The sequence below is a fragment of the Halyomorpha halys genome, unplaced genomic scaffold, assembly GCF_000696795.3.
Source record: "Halyomorpha halys isolate HHAL.00 unplaced genomic scaffold, Hhal_1.1 Scaffold987.1, whole genome shotgun sequence".
NCBI classification, from domain to species: Eukaryota; Metazoa; Arthropoda; class Insecta; order Hemiptera; family Pentatomidae; genus Halyomorpha; species Halyomorpha halys.
Genome location: NW_027108701.1, coordinates 118698 through 142385, shown reverse-complemented (window position 1 = coordinate 142385; position 23688 = coordinate 118698). Strand labels below are relative to the sequence as shown.

General features: G+C 32.3%; 1 protein-coding gene across 3 annotated transcripts in view; it reads right to left on the bottom strand.

Annotated features, from left to right (window-relative positions):
• The window catches only part of LOC106687591 (uncharacterized), a 47145-nt gene that overhangs the window by 3651 nt on the left and 19806 nt on the right, over nt 1-23688 (bottom strand). Inside the window, exons 10-16 of one of the 3 annotated variants that reach the window (XM_014431567.2) lie at nt 23413-23529; nt 20088-20311; nt 18141-18252; nt 15669-15918; nt 12212-12314; nt 7062-7198; nt 2731-2908 (exon numbers count right to left, since the gene is read on the bottom strand). In XM_014431567.2, coding sequence (XP_014287053.1) covers nt 2731-2908; nt 7062-7198; nt 12212-12314; nt 15669-15918; nt 18141-18252; nt 20088-20311; nt 23413-23529 — 1121 coding nt within the window. Of the gene's footprint in view, nt 1-2730; nt 2909-7042; nt 7199-12211; nt 12315-15668; nt 15919-18140; nt 18253-20087; nt 20312-23412; nt 23530-23688 lie in introns of those variants that run through there. The other 2 variants (XM_014431570.3, XM_067046979.1) reach the window with 2 other exon arrangements.

The window sequence follows — 23688 nt, the reverse complement described above, 5'->3', positions numbered from 1 at the left end:
TATATATATTTATTTTTTTTATTTTTCTATATGCATGCAGAACTAATCGTTCAGTTTATAAGCTCATTCCTATAAATATATTCCCAGCACTATATTATCTACGAACGAAACTGTTTCTTTTCGCTTTTTAGCTCACATAAAATAACCAAAACTTGGATAGAAACGTAGGTGAAAAACAAAACAAAAAAGTACAAATGAAATCTACGTTTCATGGAATACCGCTTTCTCAATCATTAAAATTAATTTGAGAAATTTCCTCTTGATAAAGCCCGAACGTATGAAAACTACCACATATGAAAAAATCAATCCACAACTAGCCAAATGTCAAGGTCAAAACCAGAAGGACGAATGTTGATAACTGATGTCCTCCAGAAGGTTGTGGATCTAGGTCACACCATCACCAAGTCCAGAAAAGGAAATGTTTTTATTTTATCCAGGAAAGATTTTTTGGATGTATTCTTGGCTGAGGTGAAGGAGAATTGTCCATATTAGAAACGGGGCGAAGGTTACTCAACTCATCACAACAATAATGTACTTAAAACGAATATAGTCACCGTTATGATTTATCGATTTTATTTACTATCCCACTTGAAAATATCCATTAACTAATAAAAATATTTTTAAAGGTAATAATAAAAAAAATTCAAAGCTGGGATTTTGACAAATTAGAACTTTTTAAACCAATTATAGCCAAAATAGTGCCGGTGGGGTAGCGAAAAAATATTCACTTTTATAAAAAATAAATTCGTAATTATCAAATATCGCCGCGTTCCATATAACAAAAAAAATCAATTAATAATAACGAGAGCTCGGTTTTTACCGTACCGTAAAAAATCTCAGAATAAGCCTTATTATCTAATTAATATATAAAAATGAATTTTTGTTTTTTCGTACTTCATGCACTGCCACGTCATTCATACGATTGTGATGGAGCGTTTTGCAAAATGTTCAGGATTTTCCCGGGAGAATAAAGGCTGGCCCACGTTTTCGTAAAAAAAAATAAATTAACAAAATTGAGTAATTTTGTCGTGTAGCTCAAAAAATATACATTTTTTCATGGTTATTATATGCCAATCGATTTGTCTCTTCTTTATGAAGAATCAGAAAAAAATATTACTGATTCAATTAAATGATTTTTTATTCACTAAAATGATAAAAAACAAAACATAATAATAAGAATACTAGTAAAGTAGGTCAACAAAATTTTTTTTAAGGAAAAAGCAAATCGTATTCGTTTAAAAATGTGGGAATTAACGATATATAATACATCTAGAGTATACTATTTATTATCTTATTATCTCAGGAAATGTGTTTTCTATCAGTAAAAACATTTTTCCCATTATATCCTTAAGTTAATCATGAAATGCAAATAATTTTTGTAAACATTAGTTTGGATGTGAGATGCGTTTTTTTTTTTTTTTTTTTTTTTTTAATAAACAAAATTAAAGTTACTTGTTTGTTTGCTCTTGTTTAAGGGCGTAATACTTTTTGGTCATCAACACCTATGGATTGCTATACAGCTACACATTCACTCACACAAACATGTATATGATATCAAGAGTATATGAGATCTGGTATTAAATACCTATGTTATCTTAATTTTACATTTTTTAATGGAATTTAATCAAAATCGTTAGAGCCGATTTTGTGTAAATCATGAAAAATTGATTCTGTAAGTGTCATTTGTGGTGAGTAGATTTTAATGAATAAGTTGCTGTAACACCACACCCGTCTTAAATTTTTGATTTAAATTTCCTACACTTTCCGCTTTTGAGCGACGCTGATCACATACACACACACACACACTGGCTGGAAAAGTGAAGCCTAAAAGGTGGGTCTTGTGCTTTCCGGAGGCGTGGCAGAGTAGTAGGGGAAGAGTACGAGCCAATCACTGGATGCCTTCTGTTTCAGTTTAGATTACAAGAGTAAGTCAATTATTATCCGCAATATAGTAATCAAATAGGAAACTTCCGAGTATATCATTTTTCGACATAGTGCTATAAACGCACTTGGTCCATCGTTGTACAAGCTTCATGATGCCCTCATAATAGAAGGTTTTTGGTTGAGATGCGAGCCAGGAATGCACCGTTTCTTTCATTGATTGAATCGTGACTAATTTGCTGACGATTTGCCTCTTCGTCAATAGTTACTCGTCTGTCTTAGAACACCATTTCACGTGAACGCACAATATTTTCTTCATTTGTGGCAGTAAACGGTCGTCCGGCTCCCTCATCGTGCGTAACACTTTTGCGACCATTTTTGAATTTTTCAATTCATACGTAATACTGCTCCCTTACTGTACCGAAAGTCTTAGATGAATTTCTGCCCCTGATACGCTTCCAACCACAAAAAACGGATCACTGAACGTTGCTCTTCTTTGGTGCAAATGGAAAGCGGAGCAGCCAGGATTAACAGCACAACAGCGATGACGAAACTAACCTAGCAGCTTGAAACTTGCATAGACATAACAACAAATAAACTAAGCATGCGTCATCAACGCAAAACGACAGTGCTACCAACATAAACAAAATAAACCTAAATTGCGGATAAATATTGACTTACCCTCGTACAATGGAGGAAATTGCTATTAACCTCAATGTAAACCTTCTGTCGTGGGCGTGGCTTTTTGGCTTCACTTAATGGCGAGTAGATTTATGGCACCCTCTGCTTAAAACAACTAATTTATTGCTACACCTAAATTTACAAGCATTAACAACCGAAAATAATCACCTGAAATCCAGCTTTTTGAGATTCGTGTGCTCTTATGATAAAGGACAGCTGGTTCACTTGAAGGAACCTGTCTAAAGCTTTTTCGTTGAAAATGTGCCCCGTTGATCTCCTGATGTTATTGCTGAACCCGTCGTTGGCAGCCATCTCCAGTTTAACTTTATCAGAAATTTCACATTCCCTATTTTATAAGATTTATTTTAATAATTTAGTAAATTAATGTATTCCTGATGTTTTGTTAAATGTAAAATGTTTTACCATGTTAAATGTTATAAGCATAGGATTGTGAGCAGCCTTATTTAAAGTCATGTTTAATGGATACTAACTCCTAGTGGATTTTCTGAGTAACTTGTTTTATAACCTTTCATTCCAAAACTTCATGTTATTGTTTAGTTTTAAGTTTTGATTGAAGTAATTTATTACAACATGCCTAAACTGAAGGAAAAGTGGAAGTTGTGAAAGTTTGGCCACTGGGTTGATCTTCTAACGTGTGAGGGAGAGAATCAAGATGTGCAAATTGACAACTGTCATTACATTATTATTGTTGTCATCCATTGCTTTATCAGATTTAAAAACATTCAAAACAATACTAACACAATCAAAACACAAACTACGAGCAAGTAATATGTATAATACTACATTGCTTGTTACTACGACAAAAACAAAATAGTGACGAGCTAAGCTGGTCTATGCATGACGTCATTCTCCATTTAGCAGTCCTAGTAACAGACTCTCAGCCATGTTAAATGCTCTATCGATTTAATATGGTAAAAGAAGGAAATATTTTTCCATTTAACATAAGTTTATCCATTTAACATGTTAAACTAAAGATCATGAATACCCCTATTATAAAATAATAGAAATAGTTTGTTTGTTTGTTTGGTTGTTTAGTGGCGCCAAACTTCATTGGTCATCAACGCCATTTATATTTTATTTAATTTTGCTAATATTCGTTAAATTTTATTTATTTTTAATTTTTTTTTTTTTTATTTTATTTATTTTTTTTTTTTTCTTCCGATCAAGTTATATTTTTGTCAGTAAATTTTGTGATTTAAAAAACTGGAACACCAATTCTATTGCCTTATCATCGTCTTCAATGGTTTTTGAGATATCTTGGCTTAGTCCCAAGCTATTGAGGTGTGGTGTAAAATATGGGCATCGTTGGAAAACATGGCTTATTGTTAAATTGTTATTGCAATACTGGCAGTTCGGAGGTGTTTCTTTTGATATAAGATAGGAGTGGGTGAGCCTCGTGTGACCTATTCTCAGCCTAGTCAGTACAACTTCCTCTCTACGGGATTTGCGACTGGAGGTACCCCAGGGCTTGACATCCTTTTTAATAATTTTTAATTTGCTCATTGGGCTTTCGTTACACATAGATTGCAATTTATGTTTGATTTCCTTTACAATTACAAGAGGCCTGCATATCTCTGACGGAGTTAAAATTGCTTTACCCCGTCCCGGAAGCGCGAGTGCTTCTCTTGCAGCGTGATCGAGAGAATAGAAATAGTACTACATAACTAATAAATTCAACTTTCGTTCTAGATTTTTTATCATATATTTATTAATTTAATTACTCAAATACATAATGTCTTTAAAAAATTCTATTTGTACTGTTTTAAATAAAAAATAGACCGTTAAAGTTAATTGACAAAATTTGAAATATAATATTTACACCGAATCGATAGAATTTGAAAATATACAATCTTAAACTAGAATTGAATATTAAATATGCTTGGATAATAAGTTTTTAATTAATTAAGACACAGAGAGCACAAATATTAATCTGTTTACAGTTCTAAAACAATTTGCTTAATACAAACGTGCAGATGCAGCACAAGCGCTCTTTAGCGATTAGTATTAATAACAATTAGTAGTAGTAACGATTAGTGCCCAAAAACCGACATTTAACACAACGGTCACAAAAGTCATACCAACTGGTACCAGCCAATCCAAATAACCTATCTACAAGCTTGCGCATGCATGAATTTGTAAAAGTATGGCAAATGTGTAGTAGCACCATAACAATGTTAAATTGTTACTAATTACAATATTTTACCTTTAACTAATTGTAACTTATAACTTAATATCAACATTGCCGTCTTAAGGAAACAAATTTCCTTAAGATTCTTTCAACAATCTATGAAATCAGCTTTAAAGGAATCCATGATCTCAAAAGCAGCCACCATGATTTACGACAAAACGTCTGATTCATAAAATAATTTTAATTCTTATCTCTCTGGGAACCCAGCACAAACGCTTGCATGGTAACTGATGTGACAGAGGAGTATGAAGTGGGGAAAAAATACACAATTGGTGCTATGTAGAGCCTTTTTGCTTCTTTATAGAAGAATGACTTTGTTTGATAGAAAAACAAAGTATCCATTATAGCAAAACAATATCTAATTTAAAAAGAGGAAAAAAAATTGTAAATTACTTTCCTGTTTATTTTATTGTTTAAAATTTATTTTATATCAATTATCCAACAAACGCTCTATACAAAAGGCATGATACGTTATATATGATACGTTGCATATATATGATATAGATGATATATATGGATATAGTACGATACCTTATAAATATTTCGTATAAAAAATAGATAAACAATAGAATTTTAGTATCGTTGTTTTTAAAAAAATTTTTTTTAAGAAAAGGTTTATTTTAAGAAATTTTTAATAGCATAGATAATTGTCCAAAAATAAGGATAGTGTGGGTTTTTATACTTTACAACAAAACAAATTAGTACAAAAGAGCTTTATAAACTTTAAAATGGCAGCATGAAGGTTTTAATTTTGAAATGGGAACGTTACGGCGAGGATTCCCAAATACTTGGTCAGAACATTGTGGGTTCGATTCCCACCTGGGTCAGTCAATACTTATTTCATAGCGGCTCCGAGAAATGAATATTGATATTCCCAATCTGGGGCTATATCGGTTATCAATGAAAGATTTGAGTCATTAAAAAGAAAAAAAGATCCAATACGATTAAAAACATTTCAACAGGTGTACAATATAATTCAAACTTGTAATGATTAAAAATACAAAATTGATTTAAACTTTACAAAAAACTCAAAAGGAACAGAACACAATGTATTAAACTATGAACTTATTTCATTATGGAACAAATTTAGGACAAAAGTAGAGTTTACTATGGGAATACATTTTGATACATGGACTTTAAAATAAAATCTTTGGAAAACAAATGTATAAAGAATTTGTTTTTACATGTATAAATTAGACAAATTTTTAATGTATGTATACATTTATAAAGTGAATAAATATATAAATTTAGACACTAGCGACTATTGAGTTTTTTTTTTCTTTTATCTTTAAGTGACTAAAATAAGAATACTAAAATATTCCTAATAAAAAAATATAATTATTTTTTACTTTGATTAAAAAAATTGTGACAATGGTAGTATCATAAAGGCGTTGTCTAGTTATGTTCCGTTCTCATTGATATTCTTTGTGATAATACTTTTGCAGATTATTTATTTAAAAAACAAAATTAAATATTACAAAAACTTGTCGCATTATCGATTTCATGAGAATGTGCATTAGGGATAGAATATCAATATTTTGTTTTCGTTATTCCATAATTGTTTCGTTTCGTGATTGTCAGATTACAATGAAGGAGAAGCCAGGTTGGAAAGAAGTGGTTTTGGATGGTTGGGAAGTTTATTATGAAAGGATTGGTATCTGGTTTTGGCTAAATCGGTAACATATGGAACATTGAGGTACTCATGGATGACTTGATTCGTGACAAAATAAGGAGCAATAAAGATTTTACGAAGGATTTTGGACTGTAAGCATTGGATCCAGGAAGAATTCAATGGTTTAGTGGAGCCCCAAGCTCAACTCCGTTTGTGAATTGACATTAAAAATGTATTTTTTAGAGAAATCCATAATCTGTGTATGTTATGCAATTTTGGGATTTTTAATATTCACATTGAAATGAGTCTGATCAGAACAGAGCAATAAGCAAGAATTTCTTGAGAACGGATAAATGTATTTTTATTATAAATATACCAAATTATTGGACATGAAATTTACTACAACTTACATTCGCTGCAAATTTCCGATTAAATAGGCGGTTTAACAGATAATTGCATGAATGTGCAGAATCCCTATCAACTTCAACATAAAGTTGCCTTCAAGGGGCGTGGTCTAATCCCCACCCCTTACTTTTTTTTTGCTTAGAAGATAAGTAGGGTTATAGCACCCTCTGCTTTTAAGTCAACTATATCCTGACATTCGATATTATCGAAGATAAATATCGATATTCGTTGAATTCAAAGTACTCAATTAATACTTAAACATGGCCGGTCAACCTTGCTGGATCGTTCCACATTAATTCCCAAGCGATCCCATTGATCTCAGGATTTGGAAGAGGAATGGGTATGTTCTGTATAGCTTGAATGGTGGGACAAACCCAAGGCGGAGGTATACCTCCATGGCAGCAAAATACCTGAAAGAAAAAAAATCTAAATAAATAATCGATATGTGAGAAAAATTGCTAAAGTAAGGTTTACTGGTTTTATGGAAATACATTTTTTTTTCTATGACATTTGCAATATATTACATTGACATATTAGAAGTTGAATATTTTTTCTACCTCTCAACATAATTGCCAATATGAAATATTTAAATTAGGATGCAAAGCTCCATTTTCTATGCTCACACATTGGCATTTCCCCCACGAATCTCGGCGATGTCATTCAATATCAAGGAAAATATTTCCATCAGGACATCCATGACATGGAAAAGTGATAAGGAAACGGGAATGGAAACATTATGGCACCATTGAAGAGAGACGACTAAAGAAGAGATATTATAACCCACGTCAGAGAGGGCTTGAAGCAGTGAAATTAGCGAAGAAGAGGAATTAAATTGTCAAAACATTTTTTAAGCAAGAGTAATTACCATTTTATATTTGACTGTAGTATACTGTAAACCTTTACATAAAATAGAAAACTAAAATCAGAATGAAATGTACATTATTACATAATATATTAATTATTAGGTAAGATTACCGTACAGTTTTGATTAAAGTAGGCGCTTTGCCCAATCCGCTGGACAAAATAGAAAACGTGGACATAACTGACGAAATAGACATTATTAGTCTTAGGGTACTTATGTAGATGATGAGCGACCATGAGGGCTGTTAAGTATGAACAACATTTCTCTGTAACTTTTCTTATCATTTCAATGTTTATTAGTGTTGTGGATTTGACTTTTTAAGTTGTTATTTTTGTCTCTGAAGTTATTTTGGCCATATTTCTTCTGAATTTTTATCAATAAAATGATAAAAGATTGTGATTTTCCTTATACGGAAGAAAACATATTCTATTATTTTCCACATTAGACCCCTAACTCGCATTCTGAGTCTTAAAAGTATAAGGGTAGGAAGATAACGAAGATGTTGATGGTGAACTTGTGTAAGCCACTGATGATGGGCTCCACGTCTTCTAGCAGGCTGGATTTGATTTTATCTACTATAGACAAAAAAGAATGTTTCGTCCATCCATGGTAGAATAAATAATTATTAGCTATGAAAAGGAAAAAAAATAAATCCTAGGACTGTATGTTGTGCGATTTTCATTTATCTTTATTTAGGTTCCATGGTAACTATAAAAAAAAAAAAAAAAAGGAATTGATAAGGAAATAAAGGCGTGGTTAAATTTCCACATATAGCCACTCTTTTATTCCTAGACTTGTTATTTTTAGATTTCGAAATTGCTTGGCATCTTCTGTCCAGAAAATTAAAAGTTAGAATTTACAATAATATTTTTTCCTGTTGTTCTTTACTGATGCGAATGTGATCTCTTACATTAAAGTAGGAACAGCACATTAAGATTTTTTAAGTAAGGCGCCCCCTCACTTCTGAACAGACATTCATGATGCCATCTAGTGGCAAAGATATGCGGTAGGAAGCCTGGGCAGCCATCTTGGTCCCCAAAAACAATGGGGTTAGTACCAGTAAAGAAGCCATCGTGACCTGTACAGGAGAAGAAGAGGACAGAACTCTTCAATAAGGTCTGTTCTCACAACGATGAGGGAGTAAAACCTTAGATTCAGGCGAGAGAGGCGGCGGTGGCAGGAGGATGAGAAGAGAGAACCCTCCTTCCATAATCACATTCATATCACAACCAACCATCAAGCTCCATATAATCAACCAAGTAAACTGTAATACCTTCATCAATTAATGTAATAAAACCATATTTACAACTAACCAACTAACATACATTGTAATTATTTTGCTCAAACCTTACAACAAATTGTTTCAGAAAACTTTAAAAAGAATAGAGCTTATTTCATTTTAAAACCATTATATCAAGTTATTTAAATACAGTCCACTCATTACCAGCAAACTATCAGTAATTCCTTAATTTAAACCAGCTTACCAGTATAATAATTAATTTGGGTAATATCCCCCATTATTTTTACTCCGGGGAATACCTAAATTAAACAAAGATTTATACAAAGATTCGGACCTAAAAAGTAAACCGAAGAATTGAGAAGACTACGCAATGCTGAATTGAGAGAACTCCAGCCAGTAAATATAATTCAGGTTAGAGTATTGCGGTGAATAAGATGGGCTTGTGGGTCTTGTCAATGAACGGATCCCTTGAATGTTAGTAAACACTGAAACGATGGGCAAACGTTCGAGGAGTAGACCTAGACGTAGATGGGAGGATTGCGTTAAGACTGATTTAGTAGATTTGGATTTGGACGGACGTCACTGTGGAGATGTATGTAGAGAAACATTGGTGGTATCGGCGTCGAACCTTCGGGTTCGCTAAGCCAAATAATAATAAATATTCTTTCTTTTTTGTTGTTATTTTCAAATGTTCACTGTAAATTGGAGTATGATTGGGCAATCAACTCTTTCGTTAGTTAGCACTAAAAATCCTTTTTTTAATTTTATTTTTTCAAAAATAGAAAAAGAACAAAGAAAAAAAAAGGAAAGTATTGTTTTGTCTGGATAATTAATATTTATTGATCTTATTCGGGATTGGACGAAGTAGTCTATTTTGTCCATATTGAAAACCAAATCTATCCTGGTTCTGGTATGTCCTTCCAAAAAAGATTTAATATGAACCATACAGAAATCATTCATCAAATATCAGAATTGGTGTATACGAAAGCTTCAAAAATTAATTTCTTTTTAATGATTGATTAATAAAATATTATTAGTATTTTATTCTTTGTAATTAATGTCACTCAAAAAGATTTCCCAAGATACTTATACTAGAAAAGTGTGAAATCTCATACCGTAAACATTTATTTCTTAATTACGACAAAGAATAAATAGTTGGTCATTAATATACGTGCTCATTATCGATGAAGTCTTTGATAGTGACGTTTTCATATCTGTAGAGTTATATTCTTAGTTGCAACTCAATGAACATTTAAATTATAATTGTTATGACCCTGGTCACGTCACTTCTACAAACAATTGACATTTGAGTCAATATTGATAAAGTGAATGTTATCCACCTTGAGCCGAGAGCTAAAATTATAATTAAATAGTTTATTTTATTTTTTTGTTTCATGTATTAAAATAAAAATATATTAGCAAGTTTCATAAAAGGAATATAAAACAAGGAAAGTACAAGTTATACTGAGCCCAAAGAGCTTATTTCCTAAATTTTAAGGTCGAAACTTCTTTCAAACCAATTTATATCTAATAAAGTAATTGATAAAGTATCAATGTGTTACATTCCATACTCATTTTAGTTTATGAATAACTAAAGGAGAAAAAAGTAAAATACAGAAATCCGATTTGATCGATAAAACCAAGACCGATCTTCCTCATTGCAGCACGGGTTCGTCATATTTTGTTATATTTTTGTATTATTTAAATTTTTTTAATAATTTATTTATTGTTATTTACAACTGTATAAAAATATATAAAACAAGTAAATTTGCTGTAGGTGACATAGTGAGATAATACAAACATGTAGAGAATCTACCCATTGATAGAACTCCAATAAAATTTCTAGAGGAGTTCTCGAGGCAATCTTCTTTTCAGACGCCTAGGAGGATTATTAGGCAATGAAGGAGAAGCCAGGTTAGAAACAAGTGGACTTGGGTGGTTGGAAAGTTTCAGGATTGGTACCTGGTTCTAGCCAAATCTGCAACATATGAGACATGAGGTCCTGATAGGTGACTTGATTCATGACAAAGTAAGGAGTATTAAGGATTTTGGACTGTAAGGATTGCATTCGGGAGGAATTTGATGGTTTAGTGGAGCCCTAAAGCTCAACTCCGTATGTCTAGATCGGCCTGTAGATCAGTCTTTTGTGATGGATTGGCAGTTTAGACCGTTTGTCTAGTAAATATTGTAATAATCGGAATCGGCGAGCAGTCTCCTGTCTTTTCAGTCTGGTATGAGGATTCCATGTCAGTCGTTTGTCCAGATGTAGTTCTAAGTAACGGATCTGTTCGACGGGAATAAGGGGTATTATTAAAGGATATTGTGGGGCAAGATGTCATGGGTTTACGACGTAGGGTAAAAGTGATATGGTGGGATTTATTGGAATTTATTTTAATCCTCCAGCTTTGGCACCACTCTCTAAAGGTGGTAATGTGGGATTGGAGAGTTTGGAAGAGAATGTAAGGATCATTGTTCACTGACAATAAGCATGTGTCATCGGCATACGTGGTGAGAATAGTGTTAGGATGGGTTGGGATTTCAGTTGGAAAAAATATATATAAGATAGGACCTAGGATACTACCCTTTGTACGACAGCAGACTGACGGAATAGGGATGAATGAGCGCTGTTGTGATTTACTTGAAATAATCTGCCGGAGAGATAAGAACGGATGATGAGGAAGTATGTAGGGGGTAGGATTTTACGGATCTTGTATAGCAGTTCTGAATGTCAGACTCGATCAAAAGCCTGTTCTACATTAAGAAAGACACCCGAGCAGTACATTCCGCGCTCCAAAGAAGATGAGACAACATTAAATTAAAATTTTATATTTGTTATTGCCACCTCAAGAAACCCTAAATTATGAATTTTATAGCAACAGAAAAATAAAACTTTTGTTCATAATTCTCGCTTTCCCTGATCATTAATTTTTTTTTCTCGAAAATAACAAATATAATAAAAAATAACAGCTATAACTTCAACATGAGCCCACTAATCTACCCAAAAACTTAAGGACGTAATTGGGTCAGTAAGTGAGAGTTGTATGATGCGCGCACCGCACGAAATGTTTAGCCCTTTGAAGGTCTGTAAGTGGAGCGAAACCTAGATGCTCAAGAAATAGTTTTGTACCATTTCAGTTTTTTTTTTGGCAGCTTTTAATAATTCTTAATTTTATTAATTAATATATTATCTTCTGACATTTATTCTTTTATTTAATTACGAGGAAGATATAAAAATTTGACATTTAGGACCCTGACTTAAAATTCGTATTTCCTGGTGTAAAAAATAAATATTAAAAATACATTAAGCTAATAAATTAATACCTTCTGGTCTACAAGAGCTGCTAAAGGCATGCAATCGAATGCATCGTTGACAGCATTCCACAGTGTATTGCCCAGTTCAGTTCCGCAACGTTTTGTACATTCCCTGCAAAAATTATTTAAAAATAAAATAATATATTTTATTATGGGAGAAAAATAAAAAACACCATTTTGTGAAACTTTGACACACAATTTATTTGGACTCAAGGGACCACAAAATAAATTTATCCGTTGAAAACTCGAATTCGAAATTTTTCACGATCGCAATACCTTTCGTCAATATATATACCATATATACATACCTATATAGTAGAAAGTAAGAAGCATTGATATCCAAAAGCTTGTGAGTTACAGAGAAACACGTGGAGGCATTGTGGGGGACCTCGAACATGTTTCTACTATGACCTTGAAATGTAGTGAAAGGAAATATAATTACCGGCAAAGAAGATGGTAAAAACAAGATGATAAACACCCATAGAAATGATGAAGAAGTTGGTCAAGGTTGTGGTTACAATAAAACATTAAATAGTTAACTACTACTTATTTGCCGACGTTTTGCACACTTTGTAGAGTTTCATCAGGGCTAAAATGATTCCAAAACAACTAAAAATATATTGACATATTTTTTATCCTATTATATTAAAATATTTTTAGTTGTTTTTTTATCTTTTTAGCCCTGATGAAACTCTACAAAGTGGGGTAGTATTTTTTGTTTTCTTGTGACCGCTCTCTTGACCATCTTCTTCATAATTTGAATTAAAACAGTCAATCATTTAAATATATATATTGAATTTGTATTAGATAACCATTGTTAAATTAAACTTTTTTATTTATTGAATATTATTATTTTAATAAGACACTTATTAATACTTAGACCTATAATATTCCTATAAATGTACATTTCTTCAAAACGAAACATCTAAAGATAGCTAACAAGGTTTGTAATAAAGTATTTCATCCAGTTAATAGAATTTTAAAATACACGATCTTAAACTATAGTTAATTTTTGATTAAAATTCTTTTTTTAGCTAAAACACGAAGAGCACAAATATTAACGGATGCAGCACACCCCCCCTTAACCATAAAAGGGTCAGCCTCAAATACTGCTCAATTAACACCAGCCAAACCAAATAACTCTTCCATACATATGCGCATGCGCGAATTTCCCATAGTTAGGCGAACGTGTAACATAACCTTTAACTTTTTATTGTAGTAAAACACCATACAATAATATAATGATATTATGATAGTTTTAGTTATCGGTCGATATACAGCATCAAAAGTCAATAGTTGAAATATGTACACACATAAAAATAAAATAATATCATTGCATATTGGAGAAAAAAAACAAAACATGGAGGGTAAACAAGGTAAGCAGAAAAGTAATCTCTGAGAGAAATCAAGGAAGCCTTGAAAATTTTGATTACTAATCTTTGATGGCAATGGGGTAACTATTGTTTTAGACCTCTTTTCATCTTGTGGGAAAAATAAAAACAATCTCTTTTTTTTTTTTTTTTTTTTTTTTCTTAAGGAAATTAAAAAGTTAATGTAATAATGTTACCTGTTATCTTATTTAAATACTGAGCAATAAAACAATCGTCATCAGAATAAGAAAGTATTTAAAACGGCTATTTTGAGAAAATCTTTATATTTTCAATCACAATAAAACTTACATTTTAGTTATAAATTAGATGAGTTAGTTGAATTGCCTTTGAATGTAAAAATTCAATGCACAATTGCTTTTCGTTAAAGAGTGTTAGAAAAAGGTTTTGTATATATTTGAATAATTACGCTTCCCCTCTAGCAAAAGTGGGAAAGCTTTCTGTTTATGTGAAAGTGACCATAGTTGGCAAAAATTAGCTATAGTTAAAACTAATAGCTAAAATTGTCATGGATATGATACTTATTTATGAATGATTCATTCATGAATAAAGGTGGTATCCATGGCAATTCTAGCTATTAGATTCAACAGTACCTATTTTTTGTCCATCTCTGGAATTAATAATTAATAACCCGTTCACTGCCTTAAAAGAAATGCATTTTTTTTTTTAAAATGCGAGATTTTTTTTTCTTGTTTCCCGTAGCAATGAGTGTCTTTATTACCAATTAAATTCATTTTTGTATTTTTTTTTTTTTTTGTGGTGTATGCCCATTTATGCCTATCGTACAGATCCGAGTATCCGGCACCGTCATCAAAATATCCATTGTGAATGCCGACTTCAGGGATCCGTGTTTACCATAAATATAATTATTCTATCTATATTTTATATTAAATAGGTTTAAATAGAATATAAACACGTAAGTAGTTTAAATTAAGTTTATTACAACTATATAATTACGGAAACAAGTGCAACATATTACCAAAACAGAAACAATTAATACAAGACTTTTTCTTGGTATTTATTTCATTTTTGCGTTCAGACTTTCGTTTTGATGGACCAGCTCCAATATTCGTGGTTGAAAATGTTTACCTTCATTAATAGCGAAAAAACACATAAATAAAAACGTTATTTAAAAACCGCCACTAAATACGTTTAAAATGAATATTCTATTACAGGAAACAAGAGCAAAAACAACTCTCACCAGCAGTGCCTCCCAATAGACTCACGCGTTTGTATGTTGATGTGCGCCATCACGGATCCGTGTATTGGACACCATGCGCTCGATGCATGATACACAACAGAAGCGCCAAGAATACTACAGTTTAACTAACGATATAGAAGTAAGTAATGCAATCACCAAAGATTTTTTTTCTCCTTTAGTTATGCATCCTTTGAAATTGAGCATTTTTTTGTATTGGTCCCACAAAACGAAAAACTTGAGCTACACCCCCCTCCCCCACCATGGTTAGAATAGGTTGGTTATCTGTAGATACCACCCCCCCCCCCCCCACGTATGTCAGAAATGACCAGAAAGAGCTATAATAACTATAATAAGCAAAACTTAAGTTACTTTAGAGAAAATCACATCGCCTCCTTTCCTAATTATAGCCTTTCTTTGATTTTAATTTTTTATTTAATTATTATTATTATCTCATAATTCTTATTTTTTTATTATTATATATTTTATTTTATTTTTTAAGTGTGCGTGAGTAAATGTGTGTTTGTAGGTCCCATGCCACTTGGCATTGTTGGCAACAAGATCGCAGACAAAGCTGTGAGAGGCACTCACGCTCCCTGGCCGAAGCTCGCCCGTTCTTACCCCAACAGAACTGATTAGACCTCTTAAAATAAAAATGGCAGGCCATGTGGGATGGAAGCTCTCCAAGTAAATTAAAATAAATCAAAAGAGAAGTAGAACCATGATAGACATCCTACTGTAGAGGACGTAGGGAGGAAGTTGATCCAACCCGCTTGAGAATACGGCTACGGGTTGAGAACCACTGGTGAGACGGGAGCAAACCACACATTACTTAAAATAGCTTTCAAAATTTTAATATAAGTAAAAATGGATATCTGACTTGTAAAATGTACTGTAGTTGACATTCTGCCTCTGAGTAGTACGAATCTCGTGGTTACCCCTCACGAGGAATACCGTCTGTGGATATCGAATTTTTTGTGCGAACAGGTATGCCACTGTCTCGATGCTGCTTTCTCCTCTGTCGACGTAGTCCCCTAGGAAGAGAAGGTTGCAAGGTAGGAGTGAAATACCCAGTGGCCAGATGTCCCTCTCGAAGCAGCAAAGGTCTTGGATATTACCATGGACGTCACCTGAAAATAAATAAATGGTTAAACATATCAATTTTTAATACATAAATATATTTTATTTTAATTTATTTATTGATATTTACTACTGTATTAAAATATATACAACAAGTAAATTTGATGTTAGTTATACAATGGCAAGAGAACCTACTCATTTATAGAACTCGAATAACAGAGGAGATCTCAAGGCCATCTTCCTTTCAGACGCCTAGGAGGATTATCAGGTAATGAAGAAGTAACCAGGTTAAAAACAAGCGAGTTTTGGGTGGTTGAAAAATTTATCATGGAAGGATTGGTATCTGGTTCTGGGTAAATCGGTGACATATGAAATGAGGGTTTTCTAATTAGTTGGAAGTTTAAACCGTTTGTCCAGTAAGTGTTGTAATAGTTGAGATCGACGAGCAGTTTAATGTCTTTTCAGTCTTGTATGAGGATTCCAAGTCATTCGTTTGTCCAGTTGTAGTCCTAGGCAAAGGATCTACTCGACAGGAGTAAATGGGGTGTTATTAAAGGCTGAGTGGGACTTTTCTATATTTTATGTAAATGGATTTAGACTCAGTTGTTGTTTCTGGATAGTGGCGTAATATGAAATGTTATGATGGTGAAATCCGCTCTTGAAATCTCTGTTTTAAAACTTCAAATTTTCTTCCTAACAACAAGCTAGAAAACAAATGATTTTTAAGTTCTAAAACTTAACTAAATTCGTGTCAGTAATTAATAATATCACATCACAAAACAAGCAAACTTTAATCATTAAACACAATTAAAGAAGGAGATGTTAGCATGAAAATGGGACGTAAAGTTAATTAAGGTATACGTGTATCCGAGAGAGAAACCAGAGCAAGGAAAATATGTACTCCCGAGAATATAATGGGAGTTCAGGGGGTGCTATGCTCAAGCAGTGCATTTCGCGTCCTTCAGAATGAAGGCGTTCTTTTTCGCCTTCAACCAATCCATGATCCTTACGGCGTGGGCGCAGCTTGGATCCATTTCTTAAATACCTCTCTATCCTTTGCCAACTTCTTCACTGCACCAAGAGTGATTTCTATGTTTCTTGCCAGATCCGATATGAGGTCCTCCCATTTACTCTTAGGTCTTCCATGTGGTCGTTTTCTCTGAGTGTTTGCCTCCCAAATACTTTTTGGGTGTCTATTGATCGGCATTCTTTACACATTGCCGAATCATGTTAATTCTAAATATATTTTCAATAAGCGGTTCTTGCCCTTTTTCTTATCTAACTCTTATATTTATTCTTCGGTAGAATCTAGTTTTGCCGAGAGCTTTCCTCACAAATTTCTTTTCTTTGGTTTGTATACGACTTTTGACTTGTTTATATACCGGCATGCATATAGTTATGTAATAGGTTGATCTCAAATAAACATTTTCTATTTCTTTTCATTACTCAGAGTAGTTGTTTTTTTTCTTATATAAAGCTAGCGGGAATCACTTGCACAAATATCATGATTGCCTGGATTGTAAACTGCACTATCATCTTAATCAACGTTTCAGTAGAGTAGCTTGAATGTGTGTTTTTCATCGTAAATCTATTTATACTCAGTTATAAATTATAATCCGGGAGCTATACAGCTATCTTATATCGAAGCTGTCGTAAGGTATCTCCTGGATCATCTCTATGACTACTACATTTTCATTTAAAAATTGCTCTTGTTGCTTGTAAGGTAGTTTTAATCACTTTTATATTTTCGAAAAATTATGTACGCCAAAGCTGTCCTGAGAAACAAGCAACATTCTTTTTCCAAACTGAATTATGAGATCTTCTAAATTTAAGTCAAACCTTCTGCTCCTAACGAGGTAATTCAAAAACTGGTGTTATATTTTAGACAGCAAGGCAGTTTGGCCAAATGATAAGCATAATAATCTGCTAATACAATGCAACTAATAAGCTAAATGTAACTTTTAAATAACAGGAACATGGCAACATAGTGCATTTTACCTAATAGGATCAAATATATGTATCATTCCTTTTTTTAAAATAGTATTATTGCAATGTTAATCTTATCTATATGAATAAACTTACCAACTGGGTTTTGCCTTACACATAGAATATATATATATATATATATTATCCTATAGGATTTACCTTACACATAGGGTATACATAAACTATAGGATTCACTATACCTATCTAATTTATCTTGTAACATTTATATTAACTGTAGGATTTACCATACTTATAGGATTTACTATACCTATAGAATTTACCTTACCAATAATGTAAATTGGAGATTTCAGAATGAGCATTCTCTTTTCTTGTTTAAATAATTCTGTTATAGTACCGGAAATTTGAATAAGAAGCTGAACAAAATACCCAAAATCTGCCTACGAACAAAAATATTGATTCATATATCATTCAATAAATCTACACTACAAATACAATATTAAGCTCTCTCGAGAAATGGAACTATAAGTTGATTTAGTCCCAATTTAATCCTAATTATTTTACACATACATTCTTCAATAATACAATAAGATGAAATATTTAACGATCATGATAGTGAGTAGACATAAAATGAAGGAACAGCAAAAAAAAAAAAAAAAAAAAATGAGTAACAAAAAAAGCTGGTTAATAAAAAAATTAGGACTTATATTCTGTAAGGAATTATGTTATATAAAAATTACTTTTTATCTTTAATTACAAATGTTCACAAATTAATAATAAGAACTGGATACTGGGAAAAAGAGTCCAAAACGTTGTTCAGGTGTAAAAAAAGAATAAAGAAGTGAAAAAGGATGAAAATTAATTTACTGAAAATAAATATAATAAAGTTCAACAAATAAACCCTTTGTAATTTTAATTGTAACAGTACAACTAATTAATGTATATTTAATGATCATTTACAATGCTATTTTAGATACTGAGGCTATTCAGCTATCAAATGTTTTCAAAAATCACACTTTGATAGCTCAGTCATTCTGAATTGTTTCAATACAGCGCTAGTATTGTAATAATAGTGAGGGTTATTACATAAAAAATATTCATTTTTTATGTAGTATATAAATGAAAATATCATATATAATCAAATTTTCCAAAAAAATCAGAAATTAGCTACTAAATCGGTCCAGTATTAACGTTTATACGCGAAGTCAGCTGTTACCATTTATTGGTGATTTTACACATTTGGAGTGGACGATTTTGCACGTTTCGGTTTATTTAATGCACAAAAATCAGGTCTCTATTTATGACAATTGGTATTTCGTCCTATATTGGATTCATTGTAGAAATAGGTGGTATTGTTCTGAAAAGTTTAAATGTTTTTTGTCAGTTTCATAACACGTTTTAATGTTAAAATCGTTTAGGATCAAAACAAACGTTGAGGCTGGTTAACGTTAATAAACGTTTGGGTACTGCTAAGATAAGAAAAACTTTCTTAAAAAGAAGTTGTCCACCTGTGTCGGGCTGCTAAATACATATTGTCGCTAAAAAAAAAAAAACACTGGCAAGTAGAGACTTATTTCATTACCAGCTCACTACAAATTAGGTTAAAAATGAAAATAACATTTTTCTCTTTTTTTTTAGTAGAATTCAGGATGTGGATGAAGTTTAATAATAAGTTTGTTTTTTTTTATTAAAAGTACTTCTTTATAATTTATTTAATACATGAATCCACTTTTATCAACGTTTCGGAGCTCTTTTCCCATCTTCCAGTGACATAGCCCTTTTTGCTTTTTCTATCCATTAATTTATGATAAAATAGTTAGTTTTATGTGGGTAAAAAACAAAAAGAATTACGTAACTACTGAGAAAGATGGTTCATTCTGAAGATGGAAAAACGTTGATAAAAGTGGATTTATGTAATAAATAAATTGTAAAGAAGAAGTTTTAACAAAAAACATACCTATTATTAAACGTCATCCACATCCTGAATTCTATTCAAAAACCAGTGATATAGTCCTAGTCCTTTTTGGTTTTTTTTATTCATTAATTTATGACAAAGTAGTTTCATATGAATAAAATATGATTACGTAACTACTGGGAAATATGGTTATCCTCTAGATTATTACACGGAACGTTGAGAAAAGTGGAAGCATATAATAGAGAAATAATAAAAAAAGATTTTTCATGAAAACCAAAAAAAATCTTAGCTCTATACGTTTAATAATACCTTCTTAAATTCACTAGTTTGAAAACTCTTACCGACACCATCTTTACTTACCGAACCCCAGGAAAACACTTCCTTTGGAATACTTTCTTTTCTATTTACTTCATTCCCGGATACTACGGACCCTTCAGATTCATTCTCTTTTTTCTCTATCTTCTCTGGATTCGCAAAATATTTTAAAAATTCCAGAACCTCGTTTTGTGGCGGTGATTGTCCTGAATAAGCATCATCAGACGATGACCGTTCCAATGGTCTCTTTATATCTTTCAAAATGATTCCTAAAATATTTTCAACGGGCTTAAGTTAATAATTTCTTTGCATGTAATAACATTTTAAATATAAGTATCTAAGTTGCAACAATCCCATACTGTTGCTATCAATGCACTGAACGATATTTTATAACGATCAAATAACTCTTTTAAAATGAACGTTATAAGGGAATTCGAACAATCCTCTGGAGCCAGAGTGATTCTATAGAACATCCTACAATAAATTTTTTTATACTATTATGATACCTTTATTGACCGCCACCCGGACTATCTTCCTACAATCTACAATAAAATAAAAATTGCAATTTATCTGTCTTTCATTTTATAATTGATTGGTGTTGTGACTTTTTTTTCTTTTTATCAAAGCGCCTAAAAGAAAAGTTTTGAATGACATATATAAACATATTTTTGCACTATCCCCTTTTTCTATTGAACGTCTACATTCTATGGAGTTTATAGTGTGTATAGATAAAGGTATAGAATATGTTGGAGCACACATTATAATTGAATTCAATAAACTTAACCTAAAAAAATAATAATAAATCTAATAACTACGTGTCCTTAAGTAGTGTGTTGCCAACGCGCCGTAGAAGACGGGGGTGTTAAAGTTTTAATGAGCGGATTTGTACAATATTCGAGTCGAAACATTTGATGTGACGCTGTTTGATGAACTCCAGCACTGTGGACAAGTCGAACAGCTGATACAGTTCTGGAGGCTTCTTTTTCTACCATGAAGTCGTTCTAATAATTTTCCTCAGCATTGAGTGTTGAAAGGTTTGAAGGAGTAGTTGAATGTTATCCAATAGGTGAGTAAAAAACGGTGCTCCATATAGTAGTGCCGGCCTCAAGATGCTCTTATATTTTGTAGTTTTAATCTCAGTAAGAGAGCCAGAGAGATGAAGATGTGGTTGAGGCGTTGTGATTTCTGATAGAGATGGGCAGACAACTTGAGGTGTCCGTTATTGTACCTTCACACAATTGTGCTATTCGGGAAAACTACAGACCAAAGAATTCGCCCGCCCCCTGGCGGTGGAACACGGAAGTGCTTCAAGCCAACTTCAGAAAGGATCGATTATGTTGCTTCATGCTTTTCATCATTAATGAATGAACATATACTTATAAAAAATCAAAATCAATAATGTTGTTCATATTATTAATAAAACTAATTCAAGTGACCTAAAGTGGGAGCCCATAAAAAACATATTAGTGGTAAACCTTTAAGATTATAGTGAATATAAGATTCTGTCGAGACAAGTATTAGCAGGTCCTATACCAACTCAAACGCCTCATCTATACACCAGGGCTATCACTTAGACTCAAGGTACTCATCTACAAAGTACTACGACCATCACTCCTACACGGTGCACCACTACTACATTTGCTATACCCAACAGCCCTGAAATCACTACAACAATATCAGAACAGCACACTACAAAAGATATCCCGAGGAACATCTCTAGGAAGACGTAACATGACGCACATTCATAACGAACTACTACTAGAAACTGTACAACACATCACACGGAGACACATCAAATTCTTTGACAGTCTCCCTGATACCTTTAATTCAGTTTTCCGAACAATCACGCCATCTCCTCTTCCTGCGAGGTGGCAGGGCAGGAAAGGTTCCAAAAACTCCTTTCTTCTCTTGCATCCTCCTCCTATTTTTTCGACTTCTGACTGTTTTTTTTTTTTTAATATTTAATGTTATCTTTCGTCTATAAATATTAACTGTTTAATTAATTATTTTCTCTTCTCTGCTCAATTAACACGAGAAGGCCCCTCACCTCCCTATATTTTCTGGTAGTATTCATATGGAACGGACACATCAAAACAACAAGTATTTCACTGTACACCTTGAGAAAAAAAAAGATGGAGAAAATTATTCTTTTTTTAATATTTATTAATTGATATTTACTGTATTAAATATATACAATAAGTAAATGTGATGTGAGTTATATTACAATAGCATGATACAGACATATGGAAAACCCGTTGGTAGAACTCCAATAACATCTCGAGACCATTTTTTTTAAGACGCCTAGGGGGTTTATCAGGTAGAGAAGGAGATGCCAGGCTAGAAACAAGTTGGTTTGGGTTGTTAGGAAGTTTATCATGGAAGGATTGGAATCCAGTAATCTAAACATTGAGGTCCTGATGGATGACATGATTTGTAACAAAGTAAGGAGTATTAAGGATTTTGGATTGTTTAGGATTGGAAACGAGAGGAATTCGATGATTAGTGAAGCCCTAAAGCTCAACTCCATATATCCAGAGAGGCCTTATTACAGTTATTAGTCTTTTGTAATTAGTTGGATGTTTAGAACGTTTGTCTAGTAAGTGTTGTAATAGTCGGAATCGACGGGTAGTTTCCTGTCTTTTTAGTTTTTTATAAGGATCCGAAGTCAGTCGTTTTTCCAAAGTAAAATAAAAAAAGTTGTGCAGATTTCGAGCTCGACGGCACTATGGCTGCCTAATTATTCAGTATTTTTTGATGTTGTTATCATTTGATTACGGTTTCACTTTCCTTTTCCACAATGTCTGAAGACCTGCGCTCTTTCCTTACACCATCCTTATTCCTCAACTTCTTCAGACTGGTAAAGTTCCTCAGATAAATCCCTCCAGAGTTATATTGAACACGCAGTATATTTACCTTCTGCGATTTTGGGGAATAATATGTTCCACAGAAAAATGATTTTCCATTTCACTTTATAAAAGAAGATGTTGATTATAATCAAAAACCTCAACGAAAATCTTTATTTTACTAATAATATTGGTTGTTTATAATTTTGCTGTAGTTAGTAACGCAAGGTCAACAACAAGTATTAATTGCGCACTCATAAACATTCTTAGGTTCAATATCCTGTTTATATATACAAAAAGTCTAACCTTCCCACGACGTTATACAATTACTGTTATACGCAATGCTCACGATCAAAATGTATATAACACTAATTTTAAATAATGTTAGATTCCATAATTTCTATCTTCTTATGATAATCACTAAGAAAAATAATGATCAAACTTCTATAGAATCAATATATAACTATAGTATTAAGTTATATATTACTAATATATTCAATATATAACTAATATATTGAAATACTAACCGTCTACCTTATCAATATCAATGGTCTCTGCTACTACGCCGTCATTTATCCGAGTCATGTAACTAGATAAAACATACTCTCTCGTATTTACCCATGGACTAGTTTTTTCGGACCCAGCTGAAAATATGTTCAATATAATAACAATAATATTTCTTTAAACTTAATTTCAAAATATTCAATGACATAAGGAGAAGATGGTTGGTGGTGTGGTCAGTAAATAACACAAATAAGTTGAAAGAACTTATTTAATAGTGCCAACGTTTCGTTAGAGTTTCT